The 14,961-nt window shown below is 38.0% G+C and overlaps 1 protein-coding gene across 4 annotated transcripts in view; it reads right to left on the bottom strand.

The window, feature by feature from the left end:
• LOC136031168 (leucine-rich repeat and WD repeat-containing protein 1-like) overlaps positions 1 to 14,961 on the bottom strand; it is a 43,890-nt gene that overhangs the window by 24,962 nt on the left and 3,967 nt on the right. For 2 of the 4 annotated variants that reach the window (XM_065710516.1, XM_065710515.1), the window contains exon 2: positions 9,509 to 9,642. The exons of 1 other annotated variant lie outside the window; for it this stretch is intronic. In XM_065710516.1, the coding sequence (XP_065566588.1) occupies positions 9,509 to 9,642 (134 nt within the window). Of the gene's footprint in view, positions 1 to 9,508; positions 9,643 to 14,164; positions 14,378 to 14,961 lie in introns of all 4 variants that reach the window. One more of the 4 variants, XM_065710517.1, reaches the window with a different exon arrangement.

The raw sequence follows: 14,961 nt of genomic DNA, 5'->3' as shown, positions 1-14,961 counted from the left end.
CCTCGTTCCGCGGCAGGAGCATAAGCTGCAGCATCCTTTCATTTTTGAGCAGCTACAGTCTTTCCTGCATCTTCCACTTTTGCATCTGCAGTAAGATTCTAGGCTTGATGCTTCTTTACAGTTTGAGACGACCGCATCTACTCCCCCTTCGGCCATCTTCAATCCAAGGAAAAGTGGATCTGGAATGCTCGGCCGAGCCTGTACTGACGACAAGATTATCCATGTAGCGAATATGGTTCTTCGTATGTATGGCTCGAAGGTGTCGTCAGAAGGTGGAAGTCTTTTCACATCTTGTTTCTGGCACCGAATGTAAGCCCTTACACTGGCCAGTGAATTGAATCCGGCCTGTTTACCGTATTGTTTACAATGACCAGGAATTTCGATAGGTCGTAAAATTCTCTAAACGCGTCGACTGAAAGCTTCCCTTCTGCATCCTTGATCTGCTCCGTCACAGACACCATTTTTGAGGCAAAAGTTGGAGACACCGCGGTATTTAAGAAAAAATCTTTCCCAACGCTGAAGAAAAAGTTCATTGTGTTACAACCTGGCCTACAGTGCACGAACGGTAACATAGTCTGATCCTCTTTGGACAAGTGGACTCCATCCGCTGGCTCGTGTACTGGGATAATGTAAGTCGGGAACTTCAAGAAAAGTTCGCTTAGTCCTTCAGCTTGAAGCTCTTCAAAAAATGAACATAGGCTACTGCCACGTCTGTGTCGTTGGCATGCAAAACGATGCTACGATACTACAAGCGTAACGGCTAGCGTACTTGACATGTGTCATAAGGCGTTGGTCAGCCTCTTCGCGGCTGGAGGACAATCATTCCTCATAGTAACAGTGTTCTGGTAAAATTGGACATCAGCCACGCTTGACCAGAGACACTTTGGATCTCTCCTTGAACCCACCTGAGAGAAAAAGGTTGAGTACGTTCGGAAGCTGATCCCTCATCTGCTCCCAGGTTTCATACAAAATTTCGAGGAACCGGCTTTTAGACGATGAGCTTTCAAGTACGGCATCCCATTCTTCAATTGTGCCAAGAGCGGAAATCTCTTTCCGCTCTTAGCACTTCCGCTTTAGGGGAAAAACAGATTTCCCCTTTCCCTCGTTGTTCCCTTTCCCTCGTTGTTCCCTTTCCCTCGTTAGAGTCTGCATACTGATTTCAAGGAGATCAATTCTACGGTGTCCGTGAGCTTCCCAAACAGCCCGTTGTACTGATGTGCGACAATGTGGACTTCAGGAATACCCACTGGAAGATAATTTAGCAATGATAGACATTGCTGAATTATGCGACAAGCTTGCTTTGCGACTAGCTTGAAAACTTACCGTATTTGGTATTAATAAATAAATAAATAAATAGAAGCAATCTTTCCGCGGAGGATTTGACTAATTCAAACCTGGCAGGCCGATATGACCTTATCTCGGACATTAGGTCAATGGTGTGTACTGTAGCTGATTTTGTTTCTTTGGATTTCAAGCCAAGCTGAAAGTCCTCCTTTTTTTCTTAGCCAGTTCAACAGCACAGCTTTGTTCCTTGCCCGCATTTTTCAGCCAGAGGATATCTTCGTTGTTTGTAGCGGAAGATGTTCAAAAATGGATGGAGGGAAAGGAAGAATCTCTTTTGTGTGGATCTTTGCAACGGCTTTCTCCTTTTCTTTGCCGTAGCTCAAGTGAGCAATAATGATTCTCTTTAAAGCTGTTACTTCAGAGCTCAGGAGATCGGTTTTTGGGACACTATTCACTTTCTGAGTTTTTCTCTCTGAAGGGAAAGTTCGGAGTACAACCTTTTTCACATCTTCTTTCCTGTTGCACAGAAAGCTCTCAACCACCTCTTTTCCTTTTGTGGCTACGTAAGTAATATCAGAAACAATCTTCTCATCGTCCACAACTTCTGACGTCACAATATCCACAAGGTCGAAGTCCAATCTGATGAACGGATTGCCACATGTAGTGAAAATGTCTCGAAATCTATCTCGTGAAACTTGTAATCGCGTCGTCATCGACTGATTGTCTTCGTGATATTTCAATGTCTCTGTGGATACGTTGACTACTTGCAGGAAACCATTGCTGATGGCAGCGGAAATCAGTAAGGTAAGAATCCAAGCTTCAGTCTGTCTCTCATCCATTTGTTCTCCTATTATTCCGGCCGTCGTCTTTGCATCCTTGTTCACTGTACATTCCAGTATCTGATCAAAACAGGTGGCCGTAAACCTGATGTGCGTTCTCTTCACTGCAAAGTATCCTTTCATAAGCCTTCTTTGTGCATCAGGAAAGGTTTTTGGTAAACTTCGCATGCCATATAGGTACTGTATGAGACAACTTGTATACTGAGGATGGCCAGCCACCACCAAGCATGGCAATATCCGAGAAGTTGCTGTCAAATGAGACTCCCAGTCACAGTCTCACTCAGCATGATTGAATTGCATCGCTATTGCAAGTATTTCCAAGAACTACCGCCAGAAAGCAAACGTGGGTGACGCATTTCGAAGGGTTTTGAAGGCATTCATTATGGGAGCCAAAGTAATTAAGGTATCGTTTGCCTTCTGAAGTGCAATTCGCGCGTTAGCACCGTTTGCCAATGAAGTCCTGAATAGCTCAATGGCACTACTCAGCTTGTCCAGACGGGATAAGTCTTCTTGTGCTTCGGAGAAATACTCTTCCAAGGACTCCCAGTAGAGGGCTAGCAAGACCTCGTAGAGAATGCAGTAGGTATTGATATCTTGGTAGTAGCCGTTCCCTTGAAATACCTTTTCGCATGTACCAGGTAGCAGCAGCTTTGCCTGCACTATAATCTCTTTGAATCCGGAGCTGTCCATTAACTTACCAACTGCCTTTAGTTAGTTGAGCTGGAGGTGGAAGCATCCCATCCTTAGAATTACGTTTTCGAAGTAATCCAGGTATTTACTTTTCACTCCCTATGCTAGCTGATAAATGAAGAGATCTTGAGTGACCACCGTATCGTCACATCCGACAGCTTTACTTATCGCCGTGAACGTTCGCAGAGATTTTTCGACTGTTGCATGGTTGTTTGGTGCTTCATGAAGGAAAAGCATGATATTAGATTAAATATTGGCAAATCAATTTCAAATCACAGATGTTCCATTTGACAAGCATTTTCACTAGAACTGGAAGTTCCAATACTAAATCTGATTGGTCAGTGTAACATGCCTTTTTATCAGTCCTTACAAATCTAAATTAGTCAGTATCACCTAGTTTCTTGTGAAATTTAATTTTGTAAATTACTTTCATTATATCTCTTACTTCTGCAAAAAAAAAAAAAAAAAAAAAAAAAAAAAAAAAAAAAAAAAAAAAAAAAAAAAAAAAAAAAAAAAACGCTCATTTTTCCAGCCAACTTTACAACACCAAAAGTGCTTTTAAAAACTCTATTTCTTTAAAAATTGTTTTTTGATCTTCCAAATTTGTGTCATATTATTCAATATCATCCATCAGCAAATCATTATTTGCCTCAGAATCACATGTTGAATCAACCTGAAGTAACTTTTTTTTTTATCTTGCCCTACCTGACTCACTTTTCTTTTTGATCTTCTGCTTATCAATTTCTTCTGCTTAGCTTATCAATCAAGCTTAGCTTATTATATTAGCTTATCAATCCGCTAGGTAGCAGGTTACTAAACAAAATTCATACTATCGGGTACACTCGCTAAAAAAGTTGCAGACCCCCCAGATATATTAATTTAAACTTTTTTTCTTAGCTTAATGTGTTCGGAATTAAACGGGCTTTCTTTTTTAATATAAAAAGAATACTTTATCTTGAAAAAAATTCGAGTTTTTAGCTTTTCTGTTAGAAATTTGTTGACAAAAATCTGACTTTTTTTTAAAACTGCAGTAAAACGTGTACTATTTTTTATTTTATTTTTTTACAAACAAAAATCATTTTCGTGTAGCCCCAAGTCTCTTCTTTCTATTGATGTAAGAGTACGCTGGATTTGACCAATCTTATCTGTAGAAAAAAAATAATATAAGAATCATTGAAACCCATTGTAGGCCAAATTTGGCGTTTTTGGCCTATATCTCAGTAACACCCCAACGGCGAACATGCGCCCTACGATATTCGTTTTCAGCATGGTCGACTACCATGGGATCCACCCTTAACATTTTTGTACCTTCCGGCATGGGTACTAATCGAAATAAGCGAGATACAGAATCTGGCGCTCTGACTATTAGCAGCAGTATGGACATATTACGCTTTTTTTTCAACATTCCCTTCAACAAACGATATATTTTTAAACTTAATACCCTCTACCGGTCTTGAAAGTTGCTAATACGTCCTCTTGACAACCCATATGGCCATAGTGTGTTTGATGTATTTCAATACAGTAACAATATTGCCCAGAGTTTTCGCCTCAATAACCTTAGGTTTATTAGTAGTAGTTTTAGCACCATTGTGCCTAGTTATAGTAGTGACAGTAGGAGTTGAGTTAAAAGTAGTAGTTTTAGCTTAGTAGCAGTAGTAGTAGTTGTAGGAGCAGAAGCAGTAATATCATGATGCAAATATTGTCTTTTGGTTAGTTCAAAATCCCCTACAACAAGCGTTGCAAGTTTCAATTTTACACATGAAACTGTTCCTAAGATATTGCTGATATTCCCTATTGACAACCTGTATACAGATGGCAGGTTGTCTTCCGTACAACATAAATTTTCAGAAATATTCTCTGATAATTTCACCTTCATGGCCTTAGGTATAGTTGCAACAGTAGTCACAGCAGTAGTATAACTACTCAACTTTAAAGAATTAGTTATTGATATGATATTGCCTATTTGGTCTTTTGATAACCTGTATATTCATGTACTTCTTGAAATTTTCATTTTAGTGCTCTTAACCTTACAAGTAGTTGCGATAGAAGTAGTATTTGGGACAATAGAAATAGAAGACGTAGAACTTGTAAACGTTGTAGTAGTAGTAGTGTTAGCAGTAGTGTGCACATACTGACTTTTGTTCAATCGATCTTCCCCTTTAAGTATTATCTTATAATTTCAACTTAATGAACAAATCAATTTTAAGATACAGTATTTTGACAAACCAAATGCACAAAGTGTCTTTTGTTAGTTCTTATTCACCATCAATATTCTATCAAATTTTATCTTCAATGACTTAGTCTTAATAGCACTATTATCACAGTAGTTTCGGTGGCAGTAAAAGTAGTTGAAGTGCTAGTGTTGCATTAGTAGTAGTAGCAGCAGTATTAATTAACTAACCTTTTGGTTAGTTGAACATCGCTTTCATGATGCCCCAGAAGTTTCCCCTTGACAAGTTGAGCCGTTCCAAAAATATTGTTGAAATGCACTTTTGACACCCTTTTGATGCCCTTTTCACCTTAAAACTCTTAGCCTTGCAAGTTTTTGCAATTAAAGTAGTAGTTGGAGTAGTTCATAAGTAGTAGTAGCATAAGGAAAAGCAGTGGTATTAGTATTAGTAGTGACATACACATATTACTTTTTGTCAATTGATCTTCCCCTTTAAGTATTCTCCGAAAGTTTCAATTTAATACCCAAATCTATTCTTGAGAAAAGCCCTTTTGACAATCTGCATGCGCAGAGTGTTTTGATTTAGTTCAAATTCCCCTCAATATTATGTCAAATTTTCACCTTCGTACGTGTAGCCTTAATTTTACTAGCATCATAGTAGTAGTGATTGTAATAGGAACAGTAGTAGCAGTAGTATTGTACAGTCATTAGTAGTAACAGTAATAGCAGCAGTATTGATAGCAGTAGTAATAACAGTAGGGGGCGCTTCCAGCCATATTAAGGAGGATAAAAATTGAGAAGTGTGCAGGGGGATGCTTCTGCTGGCATTCGAATTAAGTGGCCGGACCACCGTAGGTTCTTACAGCAGGCTGACGAGAGCTACGGGTCTGATCTGTTACTGGCAGCAGTTGGGTGTTTGAGATGAAGTCGTACCACTTAATCTTTTCCATCCGTCTTAGGAAGTTCGTTTGTGCAACATTTATGGTATCACGAACAGATTGAGAAGCCGGCCAAGTTTTAGCCCTGTAGAGAAGGACTTCCGTAACAGTCGTGTTGTAGATCCACATTTTTGTTTCGACTTATGTTGGGCTTTGACCACACGGAACGGCATAATCGAGCCATAATAGACACGGCTTTAGCAATGTGCGACTGGACTTCCATTCAATTGAGCCGTAAAAGACTAAGCAGTAAAAGACTTGGCAACTTCAACAGTATCCCTAATGCGTCGAATGCTGGTGAGTTGGCGGAATTACCTGCCAGGTAGATGATTATTATTTTTGTTTTCTGCCAGGTAATATATAGTACCACTTTCAGGGCTTCTTCTGACAGTATATTGAGCACTGCCTTGAGTTAAGCTACAAATGAACACATCAGGACAATATCACCTACGAAGTCGCAATCGGCTTGGACACTATCGCCATATTTCAGCCCGAATTGGACGCGATCCGATGTTCGATTAATGACATAATCAACCAACGCGTTGAAAAGTTCAGGAGCAGCAACACAGCCTTGCCTTACACCAGAATCTATTTGGAATAGTGGGCTTCCGCGACCATTAGCCTGGGCAGAGCTTTTTGTACTAGTGTAGAGCGCCTTGAACAGGCGGCAGTATTTGTCAGGGAGACTCGTTCGTTTTAGTCTCAGCCAAAGAGACTCATGGTCGACCGAGTCGAAAACTGCTTCAAAGTCAACAAAGGCAACATATGCTGTACGCTGGAACTCACGGGCTTTCTCGACGACGTGGCGAACATTGTATATCTGCTCGGTCGTAGATCTATTGAGCATGAAACCTGCTTGCTGAATCTGGCAGCACTTACGGGTGAACTGGATACTTTTATCAAGCAACACCATGGCGAATAGTTTGCCAGGAGGGTGATTCCTCTGTAATTCGAGCAATCGCTACAGCTACGTTTGCACTTCCATAGAGGAACGACTATCCCTTCCTTCCATTCTTCATGTATAATGCGGTTGACCAGACCAGGGAGAACAGCAAGTGCAACCAAAGTAGCATTACTGGTTCTCCAAACTTTAGCAGCTCGACGGTGATCCTGCAGGTTCCTGGTGCCTTGTTGTTCTTCATTCTCAACATGGCATTTTGTATCTCTTCTACCTCTGGTAGTTTGCATCAGCCTTCAAAGCCTTCTTATACTATCTTTGGACTATTTTGAATAGAATGACTGTCTCAAAACTTTTCATTCGATGTATTTCAATGTACGACGTATTGAAGGGTGGGGGTGGCTGCTCTCTGATCACTTTGACTCTTAAAAAGGGCACTAGAAATTCAGATTACCAACTCAATGAATCCCCTCTGAAGCATATACAATCACCCTTTCTGCAAAAACCTTATATACCGCCGGGATATCACTTACAAAACTTGCCGTGAGTGCTGTGGGAGCGGGGTAACTTCCTCAAAGACATAATTTCCAGACCCCTCAACGAAAAAGAAAAAAATTGCCATCTCCAAATTTTGATTAGATATCTTTGGGGAAATGATAAGTGAAGAGGGGGGAGGAGCTAGTTGCTCTCAAATCACTTTTGACTCTCAAAAGGGCACTGTAACTTTTAATCTCAAATCAAATAAGCCATCTGAAGTTTATACAACCACCCATTCCATAAAAACCATATATGACCCCAGGGCATGACTTACAACCCTATCTCCAGGGCACTAGGGGGTTGTGTAAACCCTAGAGGCATTATGATATGTTCTTCAGACTATTTTGAGCAAAATCATTTTCTCACAATTTCACCAAAATTCATTTGGTGAAGAGGGGTAGTCGAGGGAGGGGGTAGCTACCTTCCGATAACTTTGACTCTTAAAAAGGGCACAAGAGCTTCTGCTTACCAGTCCAATGGGCTCCTTCCGAAGTTTATATAGCCATGCTTTCTACAAAAACTTACATGCACACAGGGTGTAACTTACAACCCTTGCCCCGAGGGCTAGGGTTCATCATGCTGAGTTTCGCTATTTAATTTTCATCGAAATTGAACCTCATTGCAGGAGTTTAAAGTCAATTTCTAAAATTATCTAAATTCGTTCTTTGTTATAACTTTCAGAGCAACTTTTAGATCAATTAATTTTTGTATTTTTAGAATCATGTTTAGGATAGCATACATTGCAGTCAAATCTGCATTTTTAGAGCTTTTCTATGCAAGAGGGTTGCTGTTTACTTTCAGATTCTTACTGCAAACTATTTGTTTCAAGGTACTCTTTAATGTAAGGGAGGCTACCACTCCCTTCTTTAACCCCCTACTTTTACCATTCAAGTTTAATATTAAAAAAAAGCTTCTTCACCCCTTCAAATAAGTCTAAGGAAGCGAGAGGTAGAAAAAAAAATCCGAAATGGTCACTATGTCCAACGCTTTCAAGTTGAGTTTCTTTTTTTTTAAATATATTTTAGTCAAATTGCTTCATGAACACCAACAGAGGGGTAATACCCTCCGGAAAGCAAGAAAACAGCATAGAAAATATATGAACAGGAAAATAAGAAACACTCTCATTTAGATCTTGCTAACAATTATGTTCCAGGTTGCACTTGTCCCACTACCAAATTACCTTGTGATACTGCTATGTGTGATACTAATCTTTTATGTTACACAGAAAATATATATGTGCAATAAGTGGGGAGCTATTAGCTTACAGCGCCCATACTACAGACCTAGCCATAAAATATTCCTGGAACTGATGGAAAATTCGAAATCAATGCCCCCCCCCCCATTTCTTTAATTATTTGAAGGCTAACTGAGGGTTAGGAAATTTGAAGAGACATGTGACTCCTCAACTTATATAAACATTTAGAAATTCCCCTCCTTACTAGCAGGTTCGCAATTAAAACTTACTGTAAAACAATTTTATCAAACCTCAAATGAATCAGCTTAGTTAGATGAACCTTTACAATTTTTGTCAATGTTAACCATTGATTTTGCATGGACTACATTCATTTTTAGAACTGAAAGTGCCACCATGAGGCATCACTATCCCTGATTCCAGGAAGGTCATTTTCAAATACCTTAAACTTCATACAGTATTTTTCAATACCTTATTACGAGGTTTTGAGCCCTTTATAAGCATTGTGTCCCTCCTTACAGGAAAAAAAAAAGGTCTAACACTCTCAGCACCAATGTTGACAAGAATTACCAATTGGATCAAGCAGTGGAAAATATGTCATTTGGCTCTAAGGGTGTTGATGGAACAGCCTGAACAGCAAAACAGTTTTTAGTATACTGAAGCTCAAAGAAAGTAAAAAGAAATGTATATCAATGAACAGTTTTATCTGTGATTGCTTAGCATAAGACATATAGTTTTATAGTGCTTTAAGAAAGAAAATCATATTATGCACAAGAAAAGGCCTAGTTCATTCCTTACACCTCAGTTAGTATATCAAAGGGCTTATAGATAGAAAAAAAACTAACGGAGTTTTAATGTTTATTTAGATCATATGTTTTAAGTACTACCCTATGTAGGTCAAAACTACCAAGGGCTACATCTTTGGTCGGTAACAACTTAGGAGAACAAAAATTGACTTGCCTTTTATTGCCATCTTCAAATTTCATTATACAATCTTGAGTTAATGCATCAAAAACACAACACGAATATCCACCACAAGTTGCAAAAAGTGCTTCAGAAGTAACTGAATTGGGTGAAAATTGACATCCCCAAATCTAAAAAAAAAAAAAATCAAATAAGCAAATAAAAACCTTTCCTTGAATACTAACATAAAAAAAAACAAGTTATGTCACTATAGGAGACCCATGGCTCTAATCTAAACATTATGACTAACATTTATTTTGTTAAAAACCAGTAAAGTACTTTCAAGCCTTTTCATGGCCAATGATTCATCTGCTACATACATGGCTAAGTTGAGGACAAAACTGGAATAAAGAGTGATCAGAAGGTGTTTACACCCTCTCTCTGGAAGTATGCAAATTTAGTTATGCTTAAAAGCTTTTGATTAGTGCCTTGAAACATAATATTTCTTATGTAATTGGAATCATCGTGAAATCAAGATTTTTTTTTTACACAAAACTTGATAATTTTTGGGGTTTGCATGATTTTCAAGGATTACTGATCATAAGCAGTTTGTTCAAAATTCAATATAAATCCAATCAAAAAAGCATAAGAAAACAACAATAAATCAGCAAGCTTTTACATACAGCCTAGGGTTATTGCATCAGGCATTTGCGTCTTCTATCAAGTGAAACCCAAAAGGATTAGTATCCCTCTAACAGAATAACAGACACAGATACCAGGATACCAAATTGTCAGCAACCTATAAAAGCAGGAAGGAAGGGGAATTGTCCTATAAATCCCAGAAACTTTCCAGATAGGAAATATTAATATTGATTCTGATCATGAACCTCATTTAGAACAAATATGGACATCAATATACCCACCTGATGAACCAATTCATATTGACACAATTTAAAGAAGTCTAAGTTCCCCTAATTAAGAGAGGTTCCTCTATGAAGCTGTAAAATCAATTGATAGAAAAGTCGCACTGACAGGAAACCTTCTCACAGTTGGGGTTTTAACCTACCTTCCATTCAATGGACAGATGGCTGTGTCTATTGTGAACAGAAAGCAGTTGAACAATTTCTTGAGCGGTTAGCTTACAATTCTCTTTACCAAGCTGTAAACTTTCCAACTGGGTAACAGAATCACCAGCCACCATCATTATCGGACCTTGCAATAGTAGGCGACCATGAAGCGTTATTAAATGTAGCCCTACTACCGCTGTTTGGCGTAAGCGATCACGCTGCTATACCATGTTCACTTAGACTGTACCCCAAAAAATCATTTTTTACCAAACACATGTATAGAGATTACTGTCTAATGAGGCATGACATGGCAGGGTGTGATTGGTCCTTTATCACTGAAAATGATGTTGACAAATCATGGAACATGATAAAAAAACACTGCTAGAGGTCTCAGAGTAAGATGGCTTGAAAATCTAAAACACTCATTTATGACCAAAGAAATAAGGAGAGCAAGAAATAAAAAAGTATTGGAGACTATATAAGCAGAATATACATAATAGAATAACTACACAAAATATACAAAGGCACAGAATTAGGTCAGAAATCTATCCAGAAAGGTAGTTGAACAACATGAGCAGACTATAGCAGTAGCAAACATGTCAAAACCAAAACACTTTTGGAATTATGCCTCATTCCATAAGCCTGGCAGACACTTGGTTACACAACTAAGTCAATTACTGTGTAGTAGATGACCCAAAAGAAATTGATAATGCTGTATATAATCTGTATTTACTCTACATAATAATGCCCCCTCTTCCAAACCCCCTACTTATACCATCATAATCCCTATGCCCTCACAGCAGTCAACAGGGTTGATGTAAAGAGACACATAAAGAAGTTGAACCCAAACAAATCAGTGGGACCTTATGTTGTACACCTAAAACTTCTAAAAAAAATCGTGCGTTGAACTGTTGGGACTACTCACTCTACTTTTTCAAAAATCTCTTGACGAAAAGTGTATCCCACAAGATTGGTGCACAGTACATATAACCCCCCATACACAAGGGTGGTAGCAAAGAGGGAGCAAGTAATGACAGGCCAATCAGCATCATCTCAGCAGTTGAAAAGCTTCAGAAAGCAATTGTTAACACTGCAATCTTAGTTTACTTAAAAACCAATAAACTATCCTCATCATGTCAACATGGCTTTAGGTCTGGTTGGACAGTTGAAACAAACATAATTGATACTTACAATTATGTAGCCAATCTTCTTGATCATGAGTTCTCTGTTAACATTATATAACTAGATTTGGCAAAGGCATTTGACAATGTTTGCCATAAAAACTTCAAATCATGCTCAAGGCTTTTGGGGTGAATTAGGATGTGGTAAAGTGGGTGAAGCAGTTCCTAACAGATAGGAAATGGGTGGTTAAAATATTTGGAAGGGTCTGACTATTCATATATATATATATATATATATATATATATATATATATATATATATATATATATATATATATATATATATATATATATATATATATATATATATGACGCAAGTGGTTTCACTTGATAGAAGACGCAAACGCCTGATGTAATAACCCTAGGCTGTATGTAAAAGCTTGCTGATTTATTGTTGTTTTCTTATGCTTTTTTGGGTCTCCTATAGTGACATGACTTGTTTTTTTTTTTCGTATTTTTTATGTTAGTGTTCAAGGAAAGGCTTTTATTTGCTTATTTGATTTTTTTTTTTTTTGATTTGGGGATATCAGTTTTCACCCAATTCAGTTACTTCTGAAGCAATTTTGCAACTTGTGATGGGTATTCATGCTATGTTTTTGATGCATTAACTCAAGATTGTATAATGAAATTTGAAGATGGAAATAAAAGGCAAGTCAATTTTTGTTCCCCTAAGTTGTTACCGACCAAAGATGTGACCTTTTTTTTCCTGTAAGGAGGGAAACAATGCTTATAAAGGGCTCAAAACCTCGTAATAAGGTATTGAAAAATACTGTATGACGTTTAAGGTATTTTAAAATGAGCTTCCCGGAATCAGGGATAGTGATGCCTCATGGTGGGACTTTCAGTTCTAAAAATGAATGTAATCCATGCAAAATCAATCGTCAACATTGACAAAAATTATAAAGGTTCATCTAACTAAGCTGATTCATTTGAGGTTTCATAAAATTGTTTTACAGTAAGTTTTAATTGCGAACCTGCTAGTAAGGAGGGGAATTTCTAGATGTTTGAGTTAGTTGAGGAGTCGCGTGTCTCTTCAAATTTTCTAACCCTCAGTTAGCCTTCAAATAATTAAAGAAAAGGGGGGAGGGCACTGATTTCGAGTTTCCCGCCAGTTCCAGGAATATTTTATGGCTGGGTCTGTAGTATAGGCGATGTAAGCTAATAGCTCCCCAATTATTGCACATATATATTTTCTGTGTAACATAAAAGATTATAATCGTATGGATATCAGCACAAAAGGGGGAGAGGGATGGAGCAGTATGACAAGGTAATTTGGTAGTGGGACAAGTGCAACCTGGAACTTAATTGTTCCCAAGATCTAAATGAGAGTGTTTCTTATTTTCCTGTTTATATATTTTTTATGCTGTTTTCTTGCTTTCTGGAGGGCATTACCCTTCAGTTGGTGTTCATGAAGCAATTTGGATAAAATATATTAAAAAAAAAACAACTTGAAAGTGTTGGACATAGTAACCATTTTCGATTTTTTTTTTTTACCTCTTGCTTCCTTAGACTTATTTGAAGGGGCAAAGAAGCATTATTTTTTTAATGTTAAGCTTGAATGGTAAAATTACGGGTTAAAGAAGAGAGTGGCAGCCTCCCTCACATTAGAGAGCGCCTTGAAACAAATAGTTTGCAGGAAGAAACTGAAAGTAAACAGCAACCCTCTTGCATAGAAAAGCTACAAGCTTCTAAATGCTGACAACACCAATCCTGACCTTTTCCAGCTGGACAATTGAAAGAAAACTAGTGGTCCCTCATAGGCTTTTCTGTAAACAAGCAAATACCAGATTAAGGAGCAAATTCTTTTCATATAAAGTTGAAAGCTTGTGGAACTCCCTCAGTGAAAAAACATTGACATCTACCAGCAGGGATGCATTCAAGTTACCAGTGGATAGGAAAGGCTCAATAAACTATGGGCCACTTTTTGGGACACCAAAGAGGACTAACAATCATCACTGAGGCTGGTAGACATAGGATTCATCCTATCACTAGAAAGTACAATTTAAGGTAATTTAAGGTTATGTCCAGTTCCATACAAGGGAGAGTAGGAAGGGAGGGGGGGGCAACTACATGTCAGCAATTATTATATTTTAAAATATAACTGAATCAGTAATCAGATGCTGTACTGGGCTATTTTTTTTCTATCTGATAATAAACGTAAGTATTACTGAAGTGGGAATGGTAGGTCTAAGTGTTCCTCAGACTAAATTTAGCAGTATATCATAATTATGAAAGTATATTTTCTGAATTCCCCCCCCCCCCACCAAAATAAATAGCAGAAGATCTGGATAAAAATTTGCAATTGGATTTTCAATGGTTAAAAACTCTCAATGCTTATCCAGCCCTAATTTGTCTTCTTTTTTTTCAGTACAGGCATGTTATGGGAAGATATATAATGATTACTAAGGCCTCACATAAAGGTTACTACTTACAACTATATCCTTTTTATAAATTCATGGCATTACCTTAAATTACCTTAAATCGCATTGTCCAGCGAAATAAGGATTAAATCATGCAGAATCGCTGGTTAGTGATGACGATGGTTGGATGTCTCAACAGCATCCCACTCAGTTCGCCATGGCTTTGATGACCATTCTCCATCAACGGCTCTTTTAAAGGCAACAGTGCTGGGGGTAGTGACCGCTTTTTTGGTGAAAGAATTCCACAAACTCACTATTCTGTAAGTGAAGAAGTTATTGCATAGTCTAGAGGCAGCTCTCTTCTGATACAGTTTCCAACTATGCCCCCTAGTTCTGGCAGACTGGTCAAGTTGAAATAGCTTATTTAATGGAGAGTTGTAATTCAGGAGCTTATGCGTCATCATAATATCACCCCTTTTACGTCTGTAGACAAGAGTGGGGAGTTCCAGCCTCTTCAGACAGGATGAGTAGTTTAAATATTTGCATCCCTCAATTGCTTTCGTAGCCCGTCTCTGAAATGTTTCTAACTTCTGCTGGTCACCATTGTTGAGGGGGCTAGCAACACACATGCCAAACTCCAAAAGACAAGGATAGGAAATCTTTCAGACTCTCATTTTTCAAGTTGTACAATACAAACAGGTAGTGGGAAATAATCTGTTGTCTCTATTTATTATTCTCTTCTTTCTTAATTCCATCTATTAAAGGCAATAGACATTGTAGTTAAACTATTTTGCCTGAATATTATACTCATGTATGTATAGTATGACAATATTTTATAGAGTAACTGACAGTGTTAATTCTAATGTTTTTATTCATTTGACATGAGCACAAATTTGGCTATT

Source organism: Artemia franciscana, chromosome 9 (assembly GCF_032884065.1).
Source record: "Artemia franciscana chromosome 9, ASM3288406v1, whole genome shotgun sequence".
NCBI classification, from domain to species: domain Eukaryota; kingdom Metazoa; phylum Arthropoda; class Branchiopoda; order Anostraca; family Artemiidae; genus Artemia; species Artemia franciscana.
Note: the sequence above shows the minus strand (reverse complement) of the source record. Positions and strands in the feature narration are given on the sequence as shown.